We start from the raw sequence: 27,161 nt of genomic DNA, 5'->3' as shown, positions 1-27,161 counted from the left end.
TTTTTATTAAACCAATTAACAGAAAAAGTTAACAGGTAAGAAAATTAACAGGTAAAGTTTCTTATATTTGGATTGTGACAAATGAATTTCAAATAGAAGAATGCGTGTCGGACTAACCATAGAAAAAAAATGACTCTCAGAGCGAAGAATTTCACATTTTCGTCTCTACGGTCTACAGCACGTGTAATCAAAAGCATTCCACATCTCAGAAAATACGAAGCATAGCTGGGTCAAAGTAATTTACGTTAAGAGTACATATCTTTTAAGCTTTATTATCTCAAAAGTTAAGTACTAACGGACGACTGCCCATTTTTTATAAATGGTCTAATATTAATTTTAATAAACACATACTTGAAAAAAAGTACGCATATGGAATTTGGTGCCCTGTCTCAAAATAAGTTTTGATAATGAAATTCAACCCTAAATATTTCCTAGTCTAGTTAGTTTCAGTAAAGCTATTCTTGTTATGAAGCCTTAAGCAAAATTTTAACCTCAAAATGCTTTACAACTCAAATGTCTTATCTTGAAACACAAACTGGTCCTAAATTTCCAAAAACCATCTCTAAATAATTTCAGTATAGGTTTTTACTGTTGGCCTCTGGACGAGAGTCTGTCAATTCGAAGATTTCTGATACTAACAATTGGTGTCAGTACACATTTTCATACCTTCTTTTCCGAAAATTTCTACACGGAAAGTTATGAGGCAATTAACTGAATATTGCGTCAGGTAATTGGCACTTTCGTTCTGAGTCTTATACTTATACGACGTTTCAACCGGTTCCAAAATTAAAGTAATTACTAACTTTACTAATTGTGGGTTTTCCTGTAAAATATCACCGTCACTCATGGACTTCAGCAATATTAAGGTCACAGTAAAGCCGCTGCCTACTGCTGGTGATTCTTTTCAAACCACATTTGAAGAAGGATATGTCACAGTGCTCGGAAAACACCGTGGAAGCATATTCATTCCAGAGCCGGATGGTACATTACAAAAAGGCCTCTGAAAACGCATCATGGATGAACTATAATCCGGTGGAGTGCAATGCCAACTGTAACAAGAAGATAATGGGATAATCTCGAACAGTTTATCAGAACACTTCCGGGAAAAACAACACCTATAACTTATCTATGAATACCGCAAGGATTGATATTATAATAATTATGTACTTGTAAAATACTTCGAGTCTTGTGAGTACGCATCGATCTGATCGAACCTCCTTTATGTGTAATTCTGCCGCAAAGGAACAGTTTAAAGGACAACCATTATTCTAACGAAATTGAGAGTTTGACCTTACGTCTTTAGCGTTATATATTTACGTCGTTGTATTTATAGGCTTTGTTCAACACTAGGTTGACCGTGAACTATCATCATCATTGGTAATGTAGGCCAATGAAAAAAAAGATATATACTTATATTTAAACCTTGAAGCGACTTGTATTAATTAATACTCGTATTGTCCAAATCAACATTTTTAAGAGAATAAGTTTCTAGTTTACATAATCGAGAGATTCAATGGAAATAGGTTATATTATAAGAAATAGGTAGGTAGATAACTAGGTACTAACATTTAACAACTACTATGCAGCGAGCCCGTCTGTTCATTTACTACCCAAAAAGTCTAAATGTTCTTCTAGTATATAAATAAATATATTTTTTCTAGTTTCTAGTTTAGTTTTAATTTTTGTGCAGGAAAGTTAAATTGTCAGCAAAGCGTAAAGCTTTTCACCTAAAGCTTTCGTTTCTAGAAGGAGCTCTAAAATGGCATGGGGGGCATTTGTGCTAACTCGCGTAAATTAACAACGTAACACTACGGAACCCCAAACTGGTGATTACCAACCCCACGACCCTGAAAGCCCTATTGGTCGATTGTCTGGAGGAAAACTAGCAAATTCTATAGTCGGCCTTCAAGTAAAACGAAGATCTTTAAACTGAAACATCGAATTGAAGTAGTAGCGCATTAAATGATGTTATTGATTCTAAATATTTTACAACAAAATAGAATTTTAATTTAGAACTTGTGCCTTCATAGGCACATTTAATAAATTTACAATTAACCTTGGCACATGATAAAATATTTATAAATGCATTCTATTAACAAAATATTACCTAACCTAATCGTGTCCTTCGTTGGTGACTTTAAGATTGCTGTAGGTCGTTTTAGGCCAACTTCGTGACTCTAATTAATTTGGTCATAATATAACAGGGTATCGCAATCCTACGCTTAGATGATCCATTGATGAAAAACATATTTAATTTCAATAATTATATACGTTCACACTTTTCCTCGTATTTTCTCTATTTTTCAGAATCTACTTGGACGCCTCATTTGTGAAACCTAAAGACCCTCTACAGAGGCATAAAATATGGTCAGCTTTATTTTTTGTCTTGTTCAAATTAACATAGGTGGAGACAAAGAAGAAGTTGATGAAATGAACTACGCCATGTACGACACATTGCATTTTATCATAAACATTCATTTTAATTTCTCTAATACAAATAATTCGTAGCCTCATTTCCCTTTAAAAGTACAGTTTCGTTGGAGTATGAAATTTTTGAGACCAAAAGTGAGTCATTTATTGATTTGTCTTGGATTTGAGCCGTTGCCATATTATTATCTTTACTTATTTAAAAAAATCATCACGCTCTCATGGTTTAACTAATGAAACGCCCCAAAAAATCGCTTCTACACTCAAAAATAAAGTACTAAATATTTTTCAAAAAACCAGTAAGTTAAAAATTAAAAATAATTCCTGTAAGTTAAAAAACAGTAAGTTAAAAATAAAATAGCACCTGAGAACATTTGAAACCGTTCAAAATAATCAAATTATTCCTCTCAAAGGCAGTCGACTATCTTTTTTCCAATAAATGTTAAATGAGAATTTAGTCTTCTAAGCTTTGATTAAATTCCAGAAATGTAATGCCCACTTTCGTTTATTATTTTCCAGAATTTAACCAGTCTATAAATAGCTTTAAATTTTACGAATACTTTAACCCGTTTTCTATGTCTGGAAGTTTTACAGATATTTCCGTCGATATAGACAAAGGCATAGTTAAGAATAGCTGACTAAACGAGGTCAGCCTCAGCCCGAGACTTCGGGTTTCGTATTTATTTTAAGGGCATCGTAACTTCAACAAAACTATGTTAGCAAACCAGCACTGGATATAGAGCGTTTGCAGAGGTGTCACTGTAAACGTTTTATGTTTAGACTTTTATCCCATCGGTGTTAGCATTTTTCGTTGACAGCACAAAGTGAGAAAAAAAAATTCGCTGCTTCTTCTTGTTATTAAAAAGAAGTTTTTGTAGTGAAATCTTCTGTAATTTGATAATTGCAGGCTTTTTTAGGAAGCAGGGATCAATTTAATTGTATATACTGTTTTGACAAACAACAGGTGTACTTAGTTACATTTAAGTTTTATATATTATAAAAGAATACTATATATTATAATATATGTACTTTCGAGCCTATGCCATTTTTTTTAAATGAACGTTTTATTTATTTAAAAACTGTGAAATCTGGCCGCGTTGCATTCTGATCCACCATTCAAAATGTTATCGTTAAAAGTATGAACTTTCATAGCCATTCTTTCAAATCCATTTCATAAAACTATTTTCGTAGATTTTAATAATACTATAACAAAAACTGAAGTGTCAACAACAAATTTATAACCTTAGACTTGGCTCCATAGGACTAGTTTTGAACTTGGTTGTTGTTGGTGGCAGGGCGTTTCGTGAGTACGCACGGGTAGGTACCACCATCCTGCCTAATTCTGGAGTGAGGTAAAAATGCGAAAAATATTAGACTGCACTGTAAACTATGGTAATTAATTAACACCGGGTGGGGCGTGAGCTGATCTACCCATCTAAGCAGTAAATAAAAAAGGGTGGTAAGTTCACACACAACGTGTTCGATGTAACTACCTATATTTAATCTAATTTTTCCTTATACATTATACAAAGTACCACACATACAAAATACAACAATAAAACAAACGAATAATTAATACAATAATTATTACGTTTAGCGTTGAAATTTAGTCGGTTTTGGTACAGGTTAAATACTCTCCGTACCGTTTGCGGTATGGGCTAAGTCGATATGGGGTAAGTAATTAAGATCTGCAACCACACTGTGAGGTTAATTGACTGCCTAGGTGAGAAAATGGATGTCCATACATTTGTCTTACAAAAGCCATTTCATTATATGACAATATCACGGTAAGCACCTCATCGGTCTAGATTACTTGACTACTGAACAAAGGTGGCGTAGTTACATTCCCTATTAGATTAGGGAAAAGTAATTTGACATCCGTGATTAGGATCAGTGTATTTGTTCTTGTCTTGTACGTATTTCCGACACCGTGTAAAACAGCGCATGTGAAAATGTTAACTGGGGCCTGTTGGATGTGAAATCGTATTTTGTTTGGAACAGGCTCGTGGCGAAACGCTATTTGTCACGAAGGCACTGGTTTGATATGTTTCAGTTTTACTAGAGTCTATAATAAAGTTAAGGTTTCAATTGGCTGAATTGATCATAAAAACGAATCCATGAGAGATGGTTATAGTCGGAAATGCGGCATAAGACAGGACGAAAATTAGATCTAATTGATCTCAATTATATAGTCCTAATCCCAGGCTTCAAATCGGATTACACTACTACTTCGCGGTAGAAATAAGGTAGTATTGTGAAGTCTATACATTTAGTTTTTAAAGGTTTGATTTTTATTACGCGATGTTATTCCTTCAATATGAACCTTGCCTAATAGCTGGTAGCCTAAAGGATTATTGCAGTTCCGCTCGGACAAGCAGGGAGCTCACGAGCTGAACGTAAATTCCGACACCAACTCTGAGACATGAGTTGTAAGGTCTCAGTTTTTACAGTACAACGACTACCCCACCTTTCAAACCAAAACGCATTACTACTTCACGACAGAAATAGGCAGGTCGATGATATGGGATAGTCTAGGATAGGATAGACATAGTCTTATCCGCACTGACCTATCCGTGCGGATAAGACGTCCTTCCACCAGTAATTACATAAAATGTAATTTTATTTTGAATACCCCTTATTCCTTCACTGTGGATGTAAATCGTGAATATTTGTTAATTTTACTAGAAAAATTGGTACCTGCTTGCGGGATTCGTACACCGGTACAGTTTCATCGCTTAATACGAACGCAACGGGCGTCTTACCCTTTAGGCCAGGACGACATAAGCTTGAGACAATTGCCAATACTAGCCCTAGCAAGAGCAGTGCTTCGCTGAATCTACCACTGGGTCGGAGTTGTGACCCACTGAGAAAATCCGGCAAACACCGTATTGTCGCATCGCTCAATGTGAATTCACCAGGTATCTTAAACTTGGTCCACAACGACATGGAATTGTATTGTCAATTGTAAATATTGTGACTGTGAATAAAGTGGGTTATATTTATTTGTAAATTGTAAAGCTGAGTTTGATGGGGTAGCTGAGGTCATCATCCACCTGATGCTGCGTGAATGTCGGGGGCTATAGAGAAGAATGCCGCTATTCACCTTGAGACGTATGATGGTAGTCCTTACAGTAATGGCTTTTCTACAACTCAGACCAATTATTGGATATCAGTGTTGACTGGAAACGACAAGACCTTCCGTCGACCAGAAATTTTCCCGCGGTGGACAGATTTTGCGAATGTTTTTGTTCAGAGCATATTATATACATGCATACATATTATGCTTACCTTGAAATAGTCCTTAGTATGATTTAGGTTTTTTTCAAATATGTTCTATAATAGCTACCGACTTCCAATTTAGCCCATCAACCTTACCATATCTCAGTTACTGATTAGCGTTCGCACTTATCAATTTATGAACATTACCTGATCCACGGCCAATTAATACGGGCGTGGCTTACTAAAATGACAAAAGTTTACTGTTTCTACTTCCGTATCTATACCAGGTTCAGTGTTTCAAGCTACTGCTTGTCACAGGAGACCACGATACAATTCCATGTTGACCTTTTAATGATATTCCGAAAACCATATATGTAATCACAACGTAATTCACTAAATATTCAGCAAATATTCACATCAAATAAAATACAGACAGCGATTTGATATTGATATGATGCCAATGAATTTAGTAAAATTTTATATTATAACAAAATCTCACAAAACTTTAGAATTATAAAAAGAAACCAGAACACAAAAAGACCAGTACCGTACCAGTAGTAATAGTATGTAAGTTTAATGATAGCCTTATAGAGTAAGTCATTGTCACTGTAGAAACTCTTACTCAAGAAGCTTAACTTCGAGAACATTCGTTTTTAAAACTTTTTATTCACAGAAATGTAAAATAACTTTTCAAAGATCCATTTCCGTGCTGAAGTCTTTATTGAATTATTCAGATTTTTAAACTTTTGGTTCAGCAGGCCGCCCCGCCAATTATTTCTAATAACAAAACCCTTTTACTTTGGTACTTCCAAAGTTTGTTTGGTTAGGTTTGATTAAAGTATGCCTCTTCATTGGACTTCCGATGTAGAAACAAGTTTAATAGAAAATAAAATAATTAAATAATCAAGTTCTAAGGTTATCTTAAATTTTATTGAAAGCCTTCAAATATTGAAAGCCGTGCTTAACGCTTTATCCTAATGACCAACGTAATTAGATACTTTGAGCCCTTTGAAATAATAATCTTAATACGATATTTTATTGCGTAATGTGATTTGGGATGTAGAAACAAATCAAAGTTGAAAAATTAACGAGTTTCGACATTCAATAAACTAAAGTATTGTATTATTTATTGTATTGTAATGTTAGTTAGTATATTATAATAAAAATTAAGCTGAAATACATTTATTTGAATAGCAACAGAGGTTATTTCTTTTGGAATTAGAATTGCCTTCCAAGTGTAAGTAAGTAGTTGATATAAAATAATTTTAATAAAAAGACATTTAATTATCATCATTTTTTATTAGCTAGTACCTACTACAGACGTCTGCTAATTTCTAAATCCTCCTCTATAGCTCGTCACAGTAATCGACCTTGTGTTATCGCATCCAGCGTCTTCCCACGATTCTCATTAGATTATGGTTCCTAAATTATAACTTGTAAATTATTTAAAAACTTAAATCTTACTATTACTTATTAATTACTTTCTTACTATTCCAAGACAGTATTAGGAAGTTTATTTATTTAATAAAATACACATAAAAAAAACTTTACAAAAAAGCATTTATTCATCCGTAAATCAATGCTGACTGACATCAACAGTTAATATTCGATGGTTTTCTTCCACTTCTGTAGACCGTGAAGATCAATTGAGAATCTCGATGTGTTAATCTGCAAGACTTTCATTTTAACAGCACCACCAGTCCCGTGTCCCTTTCCCATGTATTATAAATTATGTTCGCTCGCATAAGTACACTATAATATAACGAAAATTAACTTTATGGCACCACAAACTTTGCTTTCGGAACAATAACAGACTTTGTACCCAGCACATCAGCTTTTAACTGTATTATTTACACACTAGGTTAATTAACGTACTGTTTCATTAGTAATTAGTAACTTACCACTTAGTACTTAGAAGAGGAACACAAAAAAAATACGCAGAGGGAGTTTGTAATTTGAAGATAAAAAATGGCGAAATTTTTTCCTTACCTTGATGTTATTATGTATTATTAAAAAATGAGATCTACTTCTGCATATTTTTACATATAATATGGTTTTTTTTTTTCTACTTGGACCGGACTTTTCGCTGCCTGGCGTCGTGGCGTCGATGCTTGGCGGCGACGGTCTTGGAAGGCTATGCTCGACTTCTGCGAGTGCACCATCTCGCAGAAGGAGGCGGCGGGGCGAGTGAGGCAAAGCTCTCCTCACTACGCAGAAATCCGCCGCCGCTGAGCAGGGGGTCGGGACCGGGGTCTCGTCCGTAACCCGGCCCCCTAAACGCTTCGGGCTCCACCCGTGTCGTGTCACTGGGGGCTGCCGGTTCGGCGTCTGGGGGACGGCGGGATGGATGTAATACGCTCTGCGTAAACCCTGTCCCGCAATTTAAACCCTGTCCCGCCGTTTCAATAGCTCCGACTGGATTTCGGGGTAGGGCGCCGGCTGTGAGCAGCAGGAGTTTTTAGTGAGGTTCCACAAAACAGAAGAAAAAACTGTATATACTGATATCACAATAATCAATTCTACTGTAAATAAAATTTATAAGGCTTACATACATATCACAATTTTTCTCATCAATTACTAACAGCGGTCTTTCGCTGATCCTTTCAATATTGCATGACACACAACGCCAGAAGCATCGGTACTTTTTTCTAGAGTTATACAATAGCTAGTAGCTAATAGTTATAGCGTTTTACAATATTATCGTTGGAATATATCAACAGTGAACTTGAACCAGTATAATATATGAAGTGAGATTATACCAGTATAATAATCTATAATATATCTATACGTGAAGCAAAAACTTTATACCCTTTTTACGAAAATTGCGCTGACGGAGAAGCATGAAATTTCCCACACTTATAGAGAATATAGAGAAGCAGTGCACAATGCTAATATTTTTTTAAATAATGCGTAAAATATACATTAAATCAATACAGAAAGCATTACACACACTACCATGTATTTAGCACACACACGCATGCATATTATTTGTTTACTGTCAAACTTTTCTTATTGCATAAAGTCTATGGTCAAATTGAGAATTTATATATTATTTATCTTTGTTAATATTTATTTGTCTAAAGTGTAGTCTTGGCGAAACCTGTGATTATAGAAGTATAATACCTTTTTTTTTTTTAACGCTGAGGAATCCATTTACGGATACCCGGTCGAGGGGGGTAACGGACCGGGTTATGTCGGACTCCGGCGCCTCCTGAGAGGAAGAAGGGGAGAAGAGAAGGGCCGAGGTCCTTCACCTCCCCCAATTTCTCACAGGAGACTACGCCTTGAAAAAGGCGCGCGAAGCACTTGCCCCGCAGAACGACTACCGACTAAACCCCACCGAGCTCCACCACACCGACTACACGAAACTTACGGTACCGCGATGCGCGCCGAAAGTCTCGCCTTAGGCGGTACCCGTACTAATGTTAAGACGGGATTTCATCCCCGGGAAAATCCCGTAGAACCTCGTCTCGGGAGACACACCGTGAGCGGCGCACAGGAGCCACCTTGCACCGCTTCACCGTCGGACCAACAGTCGAGTGCCGAGCGCCCCCGCACCCGGCACTCGATAGTCCCTACGAGGGCTGAGCGGCGGCCTCTCGCAGGCGCCGTCCACCCCGCCTTCTGCGCTGAGGAGCCGAAGAGGGATCCCGTTCCCTTTCGCGCTCCTCAGCCTCACGAAGCGCCATGACCAAGTCACAGAACCCAGCCATGGCCTCCCACGAACTCCGGTCCACTACCATACGGGCGACGATAGCCCGCAAAGAGAGGTCCTGCCCCAACACCGCGACGAGGTTTCGCCGCGGGTGCTCCCACCGTGGGCACGCTTCTAGCGCGTGCTGAGCGTCATCGTTCGGATGCCCGCACTGGTGGCACCCCGGATGTGGCTCCCTTCCGCAGACTCTCCACAGATACCTCCCGAAGCATCCATGCCCCGAAAGGACCTGGCTGAGGCGAAAGGAGAGCTCACCGTGTCGCCGGTCCGACCATGCCTCCAGCACAGGCACCAGTGCCTCGAGCGTGCGCTGACGAGTGGCCGAAATTCGGCCGAGCTCCTCCAGCAAGCGCTCTCTCCATTTGGCATACGCCAGACCACGCGCAGCACGCCTCCATCGATCGACAACCGACGGGCCGGGTGTCTGTTCCCGAGTCGAGGACTGTGTTCTCCGTCGGTATGTCGTGGCCAAGATTTCGGCCTCGAAGTCCCACGGTAAGGATCCGGCGAGGGCACAGGCCACATCCTGAGAGATGGTGCGGTACCCCCTGATGACCCTCACCGCGAGCGTCCGCTGAGCTCTGAGCAGCAGAGCCGCCTTTCGTGCGGTAAGTGCGGGCGACCACACGGGAGCACCGTACAGGGCCATACTGCGCACCACCCCCAGGTACAGTCGCCGGATACCGGCGCTGCATCCACCGGTGTTGGGAAGAAGACGGGTCAGCGCACCCGCCGTCCCCATCAGCCTTGGAACCAGCATTTTGAAATGGTGGTCGAATCTCCATTTGCTGTCCAACACAAGGCCCAAATACTTGAGCTTCGGCTGGACACCTGCCACAGCCAGGATGGCCGCTGACCGGTAGTCGCCTCCGAGAAGTATAATACCTAAATAGTCTTTGACAATAGAATCATAATAATGTTCAAACTTATCATTTCAATTAATTATAGTCGAATTTCAACTACTGCAAGACCAATAGTATATAGTAATTGACTAAATAAATCATGAAGTTAATTCTTAAATCTTTAGTTACTAATTTCCAGATAATCATAAAAATAATGCCTAGATTTTTAAAACAGATAAATTATGTTGGTTGGTTATATCATAACGAGGATAATTAATTTCGTACGATGCGATACATGAAATTCAGGATACTAATTTTCGTAATTTTATTCGCAACGTATCAGACTGAAGCCTTGTAATAAAATTGGTTGGATAATTAATTAAAATAATGAACTAATTGAACACGCCTATGCGTCTGGAAGGACAGAATATTACGCGATAAGCTTACATAAAATAATAATTCTGTCGTTTCTTATTAAATATCTTTTTTATAATAACAATAGCTGACTCTTTTGCATGCGTTTTCTTGGTGTAATCTATTTATTTTTTATTGCTTCGATGAGTGAACGAGCGCACAGCCCACCTCGTGTTAAGTAGTTACCGGAGCCCATAGACGTCAATAAAATGCCGCCACCCACCTTGAGACATGAGTTATAAGTCTTTTAACTTAAAGAACTTCTGATAAACTAAAGTAACCTAAGCTTAACTAACCTGAGAGGGCTGGTGGTCGTGGCGCCGACGACCGCCAGTCCGGCGTCCCGAGGGGGAGGGTGATGGGAGAGATGTGCTCCGCACTAAACGCTTCACTTTCCCCCCTTTGCCTTGTCATGAGTTCTGTCTCATGCGAGGTTTGGACGTTGGTTGTTGAGCGACAGGAGGTTTTAGTCAGTTCGACTCTGACATACCCCGCCCAGTATCCCCAGAAAAGGGCGGAAGTCCGGCGATTTCCTCCTGACCAAAAAAAAAAAAAAAAAGCTTAACTAACCTAACCTAAAAATCTTTTAACCTAAAAACACAATGTAAATACATAATCTTTAGTTACATAAACACGTGAACGATATAATACGTTTGGATTACGCTTACTAAGTCCTAAGATAGCGATACTCAAGCGTGATGTGTTTGATCAGTAAATATGAATCCTCCGTAGAATCAACCGAGTAAGTTAGAACAGGTTCACCGTTTTAATTATGGTTTGCTTTGAAAATTCTCTTAATACAATAATATTATTATGTTGTGGATTCATGGAAATAGTTCATCTATCAAAAACACCTCTTCAAAAACTTCATCTACTTTCACTCTACGACCATTTCATTGATCGGTAATAATCTGAAATAATCTATAGTGTATTAGAAAGAAGAAACTGTAAGCCGATAAAAAAAAACGTGCTTGTAATATTTCCTATTTATAGAGCTTAAACTTTAGCTAGCTTTTACAGTGGATAAAGAGGATTCCTGTAGCTCTTGCTATCGTTTTTATCGAAAACATTAGAATGTCAAGGAAAATAAAACCGCTCAGCCTCGATACTGAGACCTTAGAACTTATCTGAAGGTGGGTGGCGCATTTACGATGTAGATGTCTATGGGCTCCAGTAACCACTTAACACTAGGTGGGCTGTGAGCTCGTCCACCCATCTAAGCAATAAATAAAAAAATAAAAAAGATTATTCATATTCAACAGCTTTTGTACGTTATTTTATTAGGAATTACTGGCTCCAAGAAAAAATGTTCAGAATTTATCTATGAAGAAACACACGCTTACAATAAAATATGGAATGTGTTCTAATTTAAATAGATAAAATAAGCAGGGCTCTTCTTTTGTTTCGAAGAAGATTATTTCACATTAAAAAATAGCATTGTTATTCAAACTCGTGTTGTCACAGTAAGAAGGGTTAAAGTATGAAGTTATCGTATTATATGATGGCGGCTACGATTAATTTTGCCACATTTATTCCTTAAGACGCATAGTTCATTCCAGTCAGCGTAGTTCAAATCCCACATGCCCCGCATGTAATAGAAATCATGTAATAGAAATCAAAACCCGCAAAATTATAATTTGCGTAATTACTGGTGGTAGGACCTCTTGTGAGTCCGCACGGGTAGGTACCACCGCCCTGCCTATTTCTGCCATGAAGCAGTAATGCGTTTCGGTTTGAAGGGTAGGGCAGCCGTTGTAACTATACTGAGATCTTAGAACTTATATCTCAAGATGGGTGGCGCATTTACGTTGTAAATGTCTATGGGCTCCAGTAACCACTTAACACCAGGTGAGCTGTGAGCTCGTCCACCCATCTAAGGAATAAAAATAAAAATAAAAAATGTTCCTTAGGTGCGAAAACCTCGAAGAAGGTTCTACCTCTTGCCTGAGAAAAAAAAATGGTAACAACCCTATCCCCTCGGGGTTCTGATTACGGGTGATCGAACTCTTGTCCGAGAGTGCAGGGGAGTCGTTTAGTAGGTAGGGCTCTAAATACCATCCTTGAACCCGCGGCCCGATACCAACTATTGCGGATTTTTCAGTCCCACGTACCCTGAGTGTCGTATAGGCGTGGGAACCTGGTAAGAGGTTCGGCCCCCGGCCCAAAAAATTGCTTCCTCTGTTCGAATCTACAGACTCTGCTTACAACTAAACAATAAGGACAGTGAATTCGTCGTCACTCCATTTCAGTAAACAAACTAAGTTAAAAACCACAGCAAGTATATTTTAAAGAATAGCGGGATACATAAGTGCCATTAAACTTGTTTATATACATTAAAAGCAATGTTAAAATAAAACACTTGACCCAATTTAGATTGCCCTATTTTTTGCTAACACGTCTAACAGGGAAACCGAATCAGTAAACAAAAAGTGTTGATGTATGCATAGTTTTGTTTGTAGACGAAAATTATGAGTCATGACACGGAAAACCATTCAAAAGTCTCAGCTTTGGAATTTATTAGTAATATGTAATAAAATAATGAATATTTTGAAAAACTTGTTTTTTTTTTTAAAGATTTGTTTAGACTGTATTGAACATATTATTATACCCTGTCACTTATAAAATAAAACAAAATTAATAATTGAAAACAAACAGAACGGTTATGTTTCGCAAGAAATTGTTTAAGCCGAAGCTTAAAACGGCAAAACAGATTGAATACTTATTTTAATATCGATATTTTCGATCTATACCTTTAGTATAATATTACTTATCATTGATAATTCTACGCCGCTAGTGAATCGAAAAAAGCCGCTTCGTTTGTCCAAAATTATTCATACAGAGCTACTCCGTATATTTTTCTTTGTGAATACTCCTCGAGACCAGCAAACGCCTACTTTAGAGGCACGAACCGAATTTCCGTTTTATTTATAAGCCGGAAAAATACTCTTTGATTTATCATGAATGTTTTCCCCTTCATGCGTTCAATCCGATATTTAAGTACTTCATTTGCACCACTTCAATGAGTGGATCCGTCTAACAATTTAAAACATGATTTTGAAGTCATTTTTGTTTGATATATTATTAATTTCGTGAATACGATAACGACTTTTAAATATTTACTAGATGATGACCTGTTTACTAGATGATGACGGTTTATTTTTGATAACGCCATCTTGTTGTGTCTTTAAAGCGATTAGTTACCCTCAATTAAGAAAAACAGTATTATTATTCGTCAATAGATGTCGGGAAGAGTTGATTATTGAAAACACGAATAAACACGAACATTTTCTGAAAATAAATCGTAGCTAGATCGATTTATCGCCCCCGAAATCCCCTGTATACTAGATTTTATGAAAATCGTTGGAGCCGTTTCCGAGATTCAGATTATATATATATTAATATACAAGAATTGCTCGCTTAAAGGTATAAGACCAAGTGTGTCATAAAATTAATTTCTACATTATATCGTAAATTTCGCCGTAGAGCAGCACATCTAGGTTTTAATAAATTTTATTTTCAAGCTGAGCGTCAATGAACTTTGATCATGTGTTGCTGATAGCAGGGTTGCTAGGACTTAGTTTATTCAATTCCATTAATCAGCCAAGTTTAAATTGTGATTTATTCGAAAGGGACTTACTAGCGTTCAGATTATCAGAGAGCGTTTGAGATAGCTATACATAAGACAAGATATTTTTTTTTTAATTATTATAGTGTATTAAATAATAGTATTTATTGGTTTATCGATTCATTTATAGTCAATACGTTTTGATTTATTATCCGATTTTCTTGAAACTTCATACAATTTTAGAGCGTTCTTTGAGCAAGTACTAAAATCACATTAGCATAAGTTAAGAGCATGTGTAGTTTTAATAATATAAATTAGTGATTTTACGCAATTGGTAATGGACACAGCATTATAATAATACTAGCTTTTATCCGCGACTCCGTCCGCGTGCAATAAATAGTTACTTTGGCATAACGCTAAATTTTACTCCCCACTTCATTTACGTAGAAAGTGAAAATATTTTTGAATTATAGAATGTTAAGGAGCTATTTAAACCCCTATTTTGAAACATTCTTTATTGCTGCTCCACTTGTATTGGTTTTACCGTGATGTTATATAGTATACAGCCTTCCTCAATAAATGGGCTATCTAACACTGAAAGAATTTTACAAATCGGACCAGTAGTAGTTCCTGAGATTAGCGCTTTCAAACAAACAAACTCTTCAGCTTTGTAATATTAGTATAGATTTTATATTTAACTGATACACAATGTAATCACTTTAAAACTAAATTATACTTTAATACAAGTTTAATACTTTGACATTATATGATATTAAGTTAATGTTAGTTAAGCCACATTATATAGTTAATATGTATACTATAGCAATCCGTACGCTGCTTTCAATTTCATAATTGACTTATATGGAGATTATAATATTGTTAACGTCGTTAACAAAGTTTGAGAAAACAATGTATTAAACTTACTATGTATGTATACACAGTGTTATTTTGTTTACTTTTTAATCTGTTGGATTGTTGATATTTAGGACTTTCATTGCGTATCAAAGACGCATACTATGTGCTTGGAATAGTTTGTTATACTGACGATATATATTATTACACTAAGTGTCGAATAAGAAACGAATGAATACAAATGCACCTCAAAGAGTTGATGTTGAGGTTTTTTCTTGTTTGTTTATTGCTAAGATAGGTGGACGAGCTCACCGCTCATCTGGTTTTAAGTGGTCACCGCTGCCCATAGACGTCTATAACGTAAATGCCGTCACCCATCTTGAAATATAAGGTCTCAGTTTTTATATTAGAACGGCTGCCCCACCTCTCAACCCAAAACGCATTACTGCTTCTCGGCAGAAATAGGCAGGGTAGCCTACCTACCCGTGCGGATTCACAAGACGTCCGACCACCAGTAAAATCATTGTCGCACACTACCTATGTGATGTTTGTCAATCGTTGTTCAAGTGAGGTAGTGTGTGTTTTGAACAGATAGCACTGCTAGGGTTTCGTGCGACAGAGATAGCGCTCTACGAATTCCAGATTTGCCGATTGTCTCTTTCCAAAGGTCCATGTGCAATATTTACGGCTGGGTACTGTAACACTATTTGTATAATATTTTGACAACTCAGATAACCTTGAGAAATTGGTTGTGGTGGGCAAGGTAGAAGGGAAGAGACCCGTCGGCCGGTCACCAAACCGTTGGTCGGATTAAGTAACGGCGCTCACCAGAATCTCTGTTACAACTGCCCTGAGGGAAGCCGAAGATCGAACGAAGTGGAAGATGATTGTACAAAGAGCCCCAAAGACATTTCAAGGACACGACCTTCAGCAATGAAGTTATGCGAATTGTAGAAGTATTCTCGAAGGATTAATAGATTTAGAAGATTTATTAGAAGTCGTCGTGACCTAGAGGATAAGACGTCCGGTACATTCGTGTTGAGCGATGCACCGGTGTTCGAATCCCAAGCGGGTACAAATTTTTCTAATGTAATACGTACTCAATAAATGTTCTCGATTGACTTCCACGGTGAATGAATAACATCGTGTAATAAAAATCAAACCCGCAAATTTTAATTTGCGTAATTACTGGTGGTAGGACCTCTTGCGAGTCCGCGCGGGTAGGTACCACCACTCCGCCTATTTCTGCCGTGAAGCAGTAATGCGTTTCGGTTTGAAGGGTGGGGCAGCCGTTGTAACTATACTTGAGAACTTAGAACTTATATCTCAAGGTGGGTGGCGCATTTACGTCGTAGATATCTATGGGCTCCAGTAACCACTTAACACCAAGTGGGCTGTGAGCTCGACCACCCATCAAAGCAATAAAAAGAAAAGATTTAAAATATCGGTCGATTTAAAAAAAAGCATCTGATATTTTAATCATAAAAGCACTCAGAGAAAAAAAAACTAAAAGATTATTCCATTATTTGAACAATCGGAACTTCCTAATATAATATAGAAACTTGAAAGGGCAAGTAAGACGGACCTCGCATTTATCTTTCACCCTTTACTAAAACAATAAAGGGCAAAGGGTTCTATATCATAAAATGAAATTATATTATAATAAAATTGTTATGCTCTTGATTTTTTGTAGGCAAAAGAGACTCTTTAAGTATATTGAATATGTTCTGCTGACATAGTGTGTTATGAAAATAATAAAAAAAACAATTTCTCTTTTATTTAATTGAGCACCGCGAATCCTTGATCTGAAGAATAATAATATGAAATATTTCCTGTTTATCGTATTAAATAATTTAATAGTTTTTTCTTTCCTATTGATTAGTCTTCAGTTTTTTATTGCATAATAATATAGCTCGCACTCATCTTGGCGAAAGTCTGCAGCCCATAGTCATCACAGCTTGAATGCCGGTACACCCATACTGAAACGTAATTATCATTGGGGATTTTAATTTTAGTACAATAAGAGGCATTATAACGTGCGAGTCAGAGTTATAAATCATTATTATCAGACCTCTCGCTCACACTTATAGGTATATCGGAACTCTCGCTCATATAACAATACTTGAATCTGGGAATCCCTCGGGAACATGAATTAAGTACATTTTTCATTATATTTGTACCTGACTACGGGATTTGGGTAGCAGCGTAGTCGTATCGATACTACACCAAAAATTTATAGTAAAGGTTAATAATAATATACTTGCTAGGAAGAAGACGGTAATGATTTCAAACCATGTGCTTGCTAGTCATACAAAGTAGTAGTCAGTCGTATTAAAGATTTAAGGTCAATGTCATTATTTTATCAGATTAGTTGAAAAGTAGCAAAGCGAAAACAAAACTTGAATCTTTTGAAACAATACTTACTACAACGACTTAGAATAATCGCGATTTGATTGTTCGTCAAATTTAGATAAAATTGTTTTTATTTTTTTTATTTTAAACATTTCTTTTATTAATTAGTATTGTTAGAATGACGAAATTTTTACGAAATTAATATTATAAGTGAGCCATTATTAAAATTGCTTTGGGAAGAAAATAAAAGAAAAGCTAATTACGGTAGATTTAGCTTGAAAGGGTAGAAAAAATATGTACATGCAAAACAGAAACATGAAAAATAAAAGCCGCGCTAAAAATGAAGTCCGCCAAGTGAAAATTGTTTTCGGAAACTCGTGCGAGAAATTTCAAAGGAAACGGTTTCTTGGACTGAATTCAAAATGTGTTTTGATCCTGAATGAAATTAGCGCTGATAGGAAAAAAAAGGTTTTGCACGTTTCTTTCACTGTAATTTTTAACGCCAATAATTTTTTTATTCATTTATAGATATTTTCTGTACAGCATAGCACTCCTCATACTCAACAAATGAACAGACGAACTTGCTTAAACGAATGAACTCGGTGGCTCAATAAAGTGGTTGATTTGTCTATGTATGTCCAGGTGTATCTTATACAAAAGGTCGTAAATAAGACAGGATCGGATAACTGATGTGTCGATAGTCCATTCACAATATAATCGTTCACGATCCTGAGGACCGAATGGTAAACAGTCCACGTCGCCCTGAACACGTCATTTCGGATCCTCCCGATCCACTAATGGCGCTTTTAGGTACCTCAAGTACCTGTCATCGTTCTCGTCGAATCCGTCGTTTGCGACGAAGGGCTCGGCGAGTAAATTAACCCGAAGGCACAGCCCACTGAGTTTCTCGCCGGATCAGCTCAGTGGGTCGCGTTTCCGATCCAGTGGTAGACTCTGCGAAGCACTGCTCGGGCTAGTGTTAGCAACGTCGTCAGGTTTGAGCCTCGTGAGCTCACCTACTTGTGAGGTTACGCTGACATAGCCTCTCAAGGCTATCAGCTCAGGTAGGAAAAAAAGCACAATATAATCACAGTGATAATAACAACGACAGCTATATTTAAACTACATGCTAATAACCGTATAAGCAAAATTATTAATAAACGTGCAATGAAACGCTAACAGAATTTTTCAAACTTCTGTAAGGAAAAGGTGGTGTTTTATTAGCTTACTCTTATCCATTAATCTATTCGCTTATTACCAGACATTAGTTTGTATTGGCAAACTTTAATTGAAAGAGAAACAAAACTACGGCAACAGCAACGACTATATCGACGCTTGAAAGGCAAAAGTGACTAAGCGACAATAACTGCTTTTTACATAAATGATAGGCAATAACCATATTCGATGCGCAAAAAAAATATATTTCTAGGTCTACTAAAATCATTTCAATCCTACAGCTACTAGCTAGATTCTACTACAGCTGAATTCGTTAAAATACATTTTGTTTTCAGGTATTTCAACTTTAAATTAGTCTACTGTAAAGTTCACGCATTGTCGTTTAGTCACGTTTGCCTTTCAAGCGTCGATATGAATATTAGATTTAGTCGACCGTTCTCAATGTTTTACATAGGTACTATTGAAATCTAAAAGTGAAAATTTTCCATACGTAAATTTATTTAAAAAGAGTTCTTTCTCCCGTCCCGGAATCCCAAGGGCAATGAAGCATTTCTTTGAAATCATGAATTAAAGATAAACAGATTAATAACGAACCTCATCTTGTATTACACAGCTGTCTCGGCCACGTTTAAGTGCTCGTGACAAGTGAAAAGATAATTCCTCTTCAAATAAAGTTTTCGGTACTGTCGGACGAATAAAACTTAATAAGACGATCTTTGTGCGAAATTTTCTATTTCATAATCTCCGTTTAACACAGCTCTCACTAAATATATTATTACTGGTCTTTAACTACGAAATAAACGTAATAGAAAGTTAGTCTTTTTTTTTGGAGATATTTTTATTTTATATCAATCAAAAAATGAACGTATAATATAGATGGATGGTTAGGGGCATTGGCTAGATGCTGAACCACCTGAACAATGGTCTAACTTAAATGATGAGCGATTAAAATAAAAATTTTTTTTCATCACAATTGTCAATGCGGTTCAAAATCCTTTTGTTTTGGTGTCCGTTAAGCAACGCAGGTAAACCTTAATGGTGATCGTTTATTTCGTGCCGCACCCATTTATCAAGTTTTTTATCTTGCCAATTTGACACAAATGGACCAATATTGTTTTGATCCTAACGTTGAAAGCTGCTGGTATCTCAGCGGTAGATTGAGTACGGTAGACCGATGGTCTTAAGTTCGGAAGTTGTACATATATGTAAACTTCTCTTGAAAACGTATTATATACATATGAGTTAACGTTTGAAATCGAATAACAAAATTTGAATAAAAAATTACAATAATACCTACACCAGAACAAAATAAACGACTTCCACCGGCATTTTTTTTTTCCTACCTATGCTGATAGCATTGAGAGGCTATTTCAGCTTCTGCTTGGCGCGTAGGTGAGTTCACAGGGCTCAAACCGGGGGTGTTGCTAACACTGACCCTAGCAAGAACAGTGCTTCGCAGAATCTACTACCAGATCAGAAACGCGACCCACTGAGAAGATTTGGCGAGAAACTCGGTGGGCCGTGTCTATGGGTTAATTCTCTCGTCGAGCCCTTCGTCGCAAACGGCAGGCTTGACGAGGACGGTGACCGGTGCTTGTGGTGCCTAAAAGCACCGTTAATGGATCGGGAGGATCCGTAATGACGTGCTTAGGGCGACCACGACTGTTTCCCATTCGGTCTACAGGATTAGGTATGTGACCGGTTTTCAAATGCCCCATATTAAAATATATACTTATGGTATATAAGTATCACATACTAGGCTCAGTGAACATTTTAACAGCATACATAGGTATATAAATATATATAGATATATACTGAATTTTATTAGCATTGATGGGTAAATGAACATTCCGTGACAGCATAATCTGAATGCAGGCCTGTGACCGATTATTGAACTATGTATATTGAAAAAATGATTTTTCTATCGGACAATTATGACAATACGGTAACATCAATTTATATCTTATGGTATATACCATAAAATTTGAATTAGGTGGACAGCAACAAGCGAATTTAAATAGAAATTGCGGTCCCATTACTCACTTTGTGAGAGATGTATGAGAAATGGTAGTAGCTGTAGGTGGCCGGAGTAGCCTTACTTCTATACCCTTGTCTATTTATAAAATATTAGACCAACTGTATCATGTACAAAGTAATTTACAAAAAAACGACAAAAAACAAAAAATGCATATGAGATGAATAGTTAAAAGACTAACTTAAGACTGTCCGAACTAAATATTTCACAGCACTGATTTCCGGTGATCCCAGTTTCGGGGTGGTGTTATGAGACATAAAGGGTATGGAAGGTCCATGCGGACCGACAGGATGGAAAGTCCTTGTAGCCACCTATGACTTAAACGCAATCCGCAGAATCAAACGCGAATCGAAGAACGAGAACTACAAATAGATGAAACATACATTATAAAAATATAAAAATAATATAAAACTTTGATTTATAATACTAAACTTTTCTTTACAAACAACAAACTTCAAAAACCAATCAAAAAAACATGTGTCTAAAATGTTTCGACATGCGAACCCCAAATCACCAGGTACACACATCAGTAAATTTCGATACGATACGATGTCGCATCGATAGCGTACCTCGTCTAAACCGACTACCATGGAGAAAATTGCTATCGAAATACGTAACGCATTGGAAATTGCCGCAATCTGTTAGCTTTATGTGTCCCAAGCGAGCACTACACTTACTCGCATTTTTGAAATTTATAGCAGAGTATTTTTTATTACTATCCACTAGCACCTAGAACCGGATTTTGTTTAATGAGAGACAAGATGAGTTCTGACGTTGCCTTGACGAGAAATTGTGCTTTTAATTGCGATTTTTATTAAGGCCTCGCTCCACACGGCTTCGTTATTATATACTCTGTTTTAGTATCTTTTTGTGACTACACCAAATTTTCATGATGAAACGGGGCACGTAAAATTGTACTAAATTACAGGCAACACTTTAAGAGCTAGAATACCTTAGTCTTCAATTATTAATTCTGTTATAATTCTAAATTGTTGTTCAACTATGATTTTGTTCAATCATTGAAAGTCAACTAAATTTGTTCTAATGGAAGATTATAGGAAATACCACTAGGTTATTGAGCAATAATGTAGGAATTTATATATGTCTATAGCTGGAACTAATAAAGCTTCACAATACGCTGACAACACGGGTTATAAGTCTTCTCTTGGTCACGTTTTCGCACAGTCATCAAGCTTGGAGACCCTAGAAATTGTGCATACAGACAACTGGAACTACGCCAAACATTTATAAATGCAGTGTTTCGTGAATAACGAGAAAATTATTCGAAAATACCTTACCTACTAGTTCTGAGCTGGTATACCACGTAATTGGACAGCCGCAGTAATTGTTTTGGAAGAACGCTGTTGTTAAAGCATTTTTATGTGTAGTTTTAGTATTTTAAATGCTGTTTTAACTTGGCTCAGCTGTCAAATTTCTGCGTAACTTTTGTCTGCAATAACTTGGAGACTCAAGCTTACATTATTTTTTTGTTGCAAGCAATGTGATTATGTTGGTGTCAAAATCTTGCAGGTTTTTAATGATATACGTACCTACTCAGCATATGCTGACGAATTAATTCCACAATGAAGGAAAAACTTTACGTAACAAAAATCAAAACCCACATATATTATAACTTGCGCAATAGCTGGTGGTCTGCCAACTCTGAGGCGTTTTATGAGCACAGGTAGGTATAACCTTCCCTCTATCTCCTGTGGAGCAGTAATGCGTTCCGATATTAAGGCTAGGACTATTCGATTGAGACTTAGACCTCATGTTTTAAAGTAGTTGGCGACAGTTGGTTGGTTTCGATGCACCGGTGTTCGAATCCCGCAGGCGGGTACCAATTTTTCTAATGAAATACGTACTCGACAAATGTTAACGATTGACTTCCACGGTGAAAGAATAACATCGTGTAATAAAAATCAAACCCGCAAAAATTATAATTTGCGTAATCACTGGTGGTAGGACCTCTTGAGAGTCCGCACGGGTAGGTGCCACCACCCCGCCTATTTCTGCCGTGAAGCAGTAATGCGTTTCGGTTCGAAGGGTGGGGGTAGCCGTTGTAACTATACTGAGACCTTAGAACTTATATCTCGAGGTGGGTGGCGCATTTACGTTGTATGGGCTCCAGTAACCACTTAACACTAGGTGGGCTGTGAGCTCGTCCATCCAACACGGCAATAAAAAAAAATAAAATAAAAAACTTAAGGTATGATCTCTCTGGGCTCCCGCAATCATTTAGCACCAGATTTTTTTAATTGTGATAAGGGTGAACGAGCTTCACATCCCACTTTGTGTTAAATTATGACATCGTAATGTAAATGATGCGACTGGCGAATTGCGTAAAGGCGGTCCCGATCATCAAATCGGAATGCATTACTGCAGTGTGGCAGAAATAGGCAGGATAATTCAAGCACAGCGTCACAATACGCCTAACCCTTTAATGTCGATTTGCGATTATATTTAGTATACTAAGGGAACGCTCGTGCTCATATTGAAATCAATCCCATAATATATCCTTTACGACGCCCATAAAGTGATTCTTGCTATTCTACAGTATACAGACGCGACACTGGGTAATCTCCATTTATTTAATTTTTGAATAACAAAAGAAAAAATTCGCCGAGCTTACTTTTTTAAGCCAATTTCAGTGCTTACGCGAAAGAAGGACTAACAATAAAAACACTTGTTTGCGTTTTCAATCTAATTTTAAATTATTATTTCAACAGATGTGATTTACTGTTTTGTTTATGAAACAATCAATAACGCAACAAAGTAAGTACAACGCAGTTCTGGTTTATCAAGACATAGTTGCAGTGTCGACTTTATATTTCTTGACAACAATCCTCGTTTTCCAGTTGACATTGAGTTGAGTTATTGAGTTGAGTTGGATTATATTGTTTCTGTATGAATGTTCAAAAGTTCACGACTAATATATAGCTTATGCTACAATTTTTAACAACCAGAGCCTTTGAGTAAATGAAAAAAGTTATCTGTTTTTATGGGCAGAACTTCCTTTTTCAAATTTACTTCGGCCATATAAGGTGATAAAGTATATTATGTTAAATCCTTATCAACTTTTATAAAAATATACTAGAAATAAATAAGGGTAAATATAGTGGTAAATATTAGGGAATAAAGGGAACATGCGTACATTTTGGGAAGATCTTACCATCTCTCCCGTAAGCAATGACGTATGAGGTCATAGCTCATCATGGACATTCTCTTTTGGTGTTTAAAAATTTTTGGACGACCTAGCTTATAATAAGCGTTACCCTACCAAACTATTTCATAGTGAAGAACTTATTGAGTCACATAGCTTTAAGAGAAATTATCGACAGCTGTGTCATTCGTTGGGAAAAATAAATGTGTAAACCGCTGGCATTGTGCACCGTTTGCGGAAACAGAACGCGGGTGGTGACGTTCACATGACTGCACAATACTTACAGGACACGACCGAGAAACAATTGCAAGCGTCACAAAGCGAGTTTCTTTGTAATGAATGATCAGCACCTTTTTTACTTATACCGTATAGTATAATACTTATTTGGGGTTAAAGAACCAGTAAAATATCATGAAAAGATAATCTCAAAAAAGATATCGCATATGAAAATTTTGGCTAATTGACAAATAAGTAAATTTCAAATTAATAAAATTAGTAAAATTCTAAACGTACAGTCATTTTGACGACGAAAAAGACGCAAAGTGTGTTATACACTGAGTGTCTTTTAGTCTCTATAAAACTTGTATATGTCCTAATATAACCTATGCAAGTATAGTGTCTGCCCACACGGCCCGCATACACATAAAGTCCCTCCAGGTCTTCTAATCCCGTTTCTGCAGGATAGGCATCGGAGCACTGTGGTACGTAAGGAATGTCCATGTTCTCGATGATCTAAATTTAAAACCGATACGTAAGTATCTAAAGGTAGCATCAGAACGAGGCTTCGACAAAGCGGTGCGACACGATAACCCTCTTATCGTAGCTGCTGCTAATTATGTACATATCCGACCCAGGCGACGGCCGCCGTACCAAAAATGTCTTGTCAGATCCTCCGAATCCACTCTCGATGGCACCGTCTTCGTCGAACTCGTCGTAGATACAACTCATTGATTTTCTCAACGGATCTTCTGCTAAGTTCTGCTCATGCTAGAGCTAGTGTATACAAAACCTTTCCAGTTGAGCCCGTTCGTTCACCCATCCATCCGAGCCCCTTAGGGGAAAAAAGTAATAAAAATGTGTACTACATACATGTATACAAACGACGTAAATGTACTGATGTTTAAGTCATTTATCAGTCAGTCATCAACCATCCCTATGATATATGTAACTAGAACCTAGAATAGATAAAGGCAAAGTCGATAATTTTAATAGATCCTACCTACGTAAATTGTAGCTGACTATTGTTTGTTAGCGATCCAACAAACAATAGTGAGTTACAATTTACGTTGCGAAGATAACGCATGCAGCATAGGAGCAGTCGTGTGCGATCTGCCGGAACAGGATGTGGTAGTGACGTTTGCCTGACTGAACAATACAGACACGACTGCAAAATGCTGCACAGGGCCCTGGAACTGCGATATTTTCTGACAGATATTTTTTTCTGTATAGAAACTAGCGACATCTTGTAGTGGCTGCCCCTAAGCTTATAATAATATGTTGTTAAAGTTAAGGCATTAAATACTGGCATAACTAAATTTAATTATGGTATAACAAAAAAATAAAAATTAATAAATCTAACAAATCTTTATTTGTTATAGACAAATTGATAATTTTATCAATTTTTGGTTTCTGAAAATTTATAACATCCTTCATTAAAAATAAGATATAGGTAATATGTTACTGCCATCTAATCGAAGCGAAGTCATCTAGTGGCCGATGCCCGTAAACATTTTTGTTGAATGTTTGAATTCCTTATCTATAATTCATTTATGTGTATTATCTATAATGATACAGTTGACTCAACGGGTCTGCGACTTTTTAATAAAACATGAGATAATTTTCATACAATTATAGTACAATTATTTAAAAAAGTGCTCATTTATTTTCATTTTAACTCTTACTACTTAACTACCACAGTAAATTACTCTAAGTCGAGCTATCCAGTTCTATGTTAGATTTATGTAAAAGGATATTAAAATTAAGACTTCAAATATACCGCTATTTCTCATAATCGTTCGTTGATTTTCATATTAATCTTACCATGAAATTTCACTAAAAATGTCTTCTTTTTATTTACATTCTAGGCTTGGGAAAATTAATTTTCTTGTACAATTCATTACCTACTTTCTTACGTAGTTTCTAAATAATTTAAAGGAAGGTAATAATATAAAGATATGTTACTCAGAGTAGGCTTTTCTCGTTAATATTAATCATGGTATTATTTCAGCGAGCCTCAGTATACGTCATATTATGTATGTATATTTGCCCCGCGGTGACGCGAATGCAATCGCTCCATTCCCAATGCATATCAATTAATATTCAAATTAGATTATTTTTTTCACTGCGCGGTAAGTCTATCTGCCTTGTCAATGAATTTAAATTAACCTAAGAGACTTGTTATTAATAGCCATATCGAATGTTTTGTTTTTGTAATGTACAATTTCTGTTAATTATTTTGCTTGTTTACCCACGTAAAATAATATTTATAACGTTTTTGCTTCCTATAATATAATTAGCTTATATTACAAATGCACTTACAAATAAAATTACACATTCAAAATGCTTCATTAAAATGCAACTATTGCAGTACGCCGTGTAATCCGATGGGTAAAAGACATAATATTACTCTGCAGGCAAATACTGTCTGTAATGTTATTTGAACACATATGTTTCTATTTGCCAATACTGTTGTCTGAGAACTAAATGGGATTGAGGTTAAATTGCCTTTATAGTAAAACTGAACGTCGAACTGAAATTTGATCATCTCGAAAATGATTATTTTTCTTATTGGGGACTTTGTTGTATTGATTTCATAAAACTCTTCTGAGCTTAAAAGAAGAAGTAAATATTATTAAATGAAGTCTTTTAAAATTAACACGATACTAATGGAACTGAAAATGAATAGCTATGAAGAGAGAGAGAGAGAGAGAGAGAAGAGAGAATACACTTTATTGCACACCAACACAATTTACATTTTAAAAAAACAAACAGTCAAAAAGCACATATGTACAATAGGCGGTCTTATCGCTAAAAGCGATCTCTTCCAGACAACCGTTTAATTTACAGAAATTCTGTAAAATATAAAAAATATAGCAGGTGCGGTGTACCATATACAATACATTATTATAGAAAATATATACAGCTGTATGAAGCTTTAGACAAAACATGATTAGAATAGGTAATCCGCCCACGACCAATCTCTTGGTCTGATTACTTTTGATTTTATTAATTGCTTGATTTCAATCATACCAAATAACACATTTATTGAGTTCATTAACTCTAAACATTTTCATCAGCTTATTTTCTCATAGTGTACGGATTGATTGCAGAATAATAGAGAAGAGAAACAAATAAAAAATATCTATTACAGTAATTCCACCACTATTTATCAGAAGCAGCGC

General features: G+C 36.8%; 1 protein-coding gene across 1 annotated transcript; it reads right to left on the bottom strand.

Annotated features, from left to right (window-relative positions):
- Positions 1–2,310: 2,310 nt before the first annotated feature.
- Positions 2,311–10,121, bottom strand: LOC134199432 (uncharacterized). Its single transcript, XM_062670275.1, has 2 exons — positions 9,617–10,121; positions 2,311–2,435 (listed from the first exon to the last, which is right to left on the bottom strand). The coding sequence occupies exons 1-2, from the start codon at positions 10,119–10,121 to the stop codon at positions 2,311–2,313; spliced, it is 630 nt and encodes a 209-aa protein (XP_062526259.1).
- Positions 10,122–27,161: the final 17,040 nt, after the last annotated feature.

Source organism: Bombyx mori, chromosome 9 (assembly GCF_030269925.1).
Source record: "Bombyx mori chromosome 9, ASM3026992v2".
Classification (NCBI taxonomy): domain Eukaryota; kingdom Metazoa; phylum Arthropoda; class Insecta; order Lepidoptera; family Bombycidae; genus Bombyx; species Bombyx mori.
The sequence above is the reverse complement of the archived record's forward strand: the minus strand, read 5'-3'. Positions and strand labels throughout refer to the sequence as shown.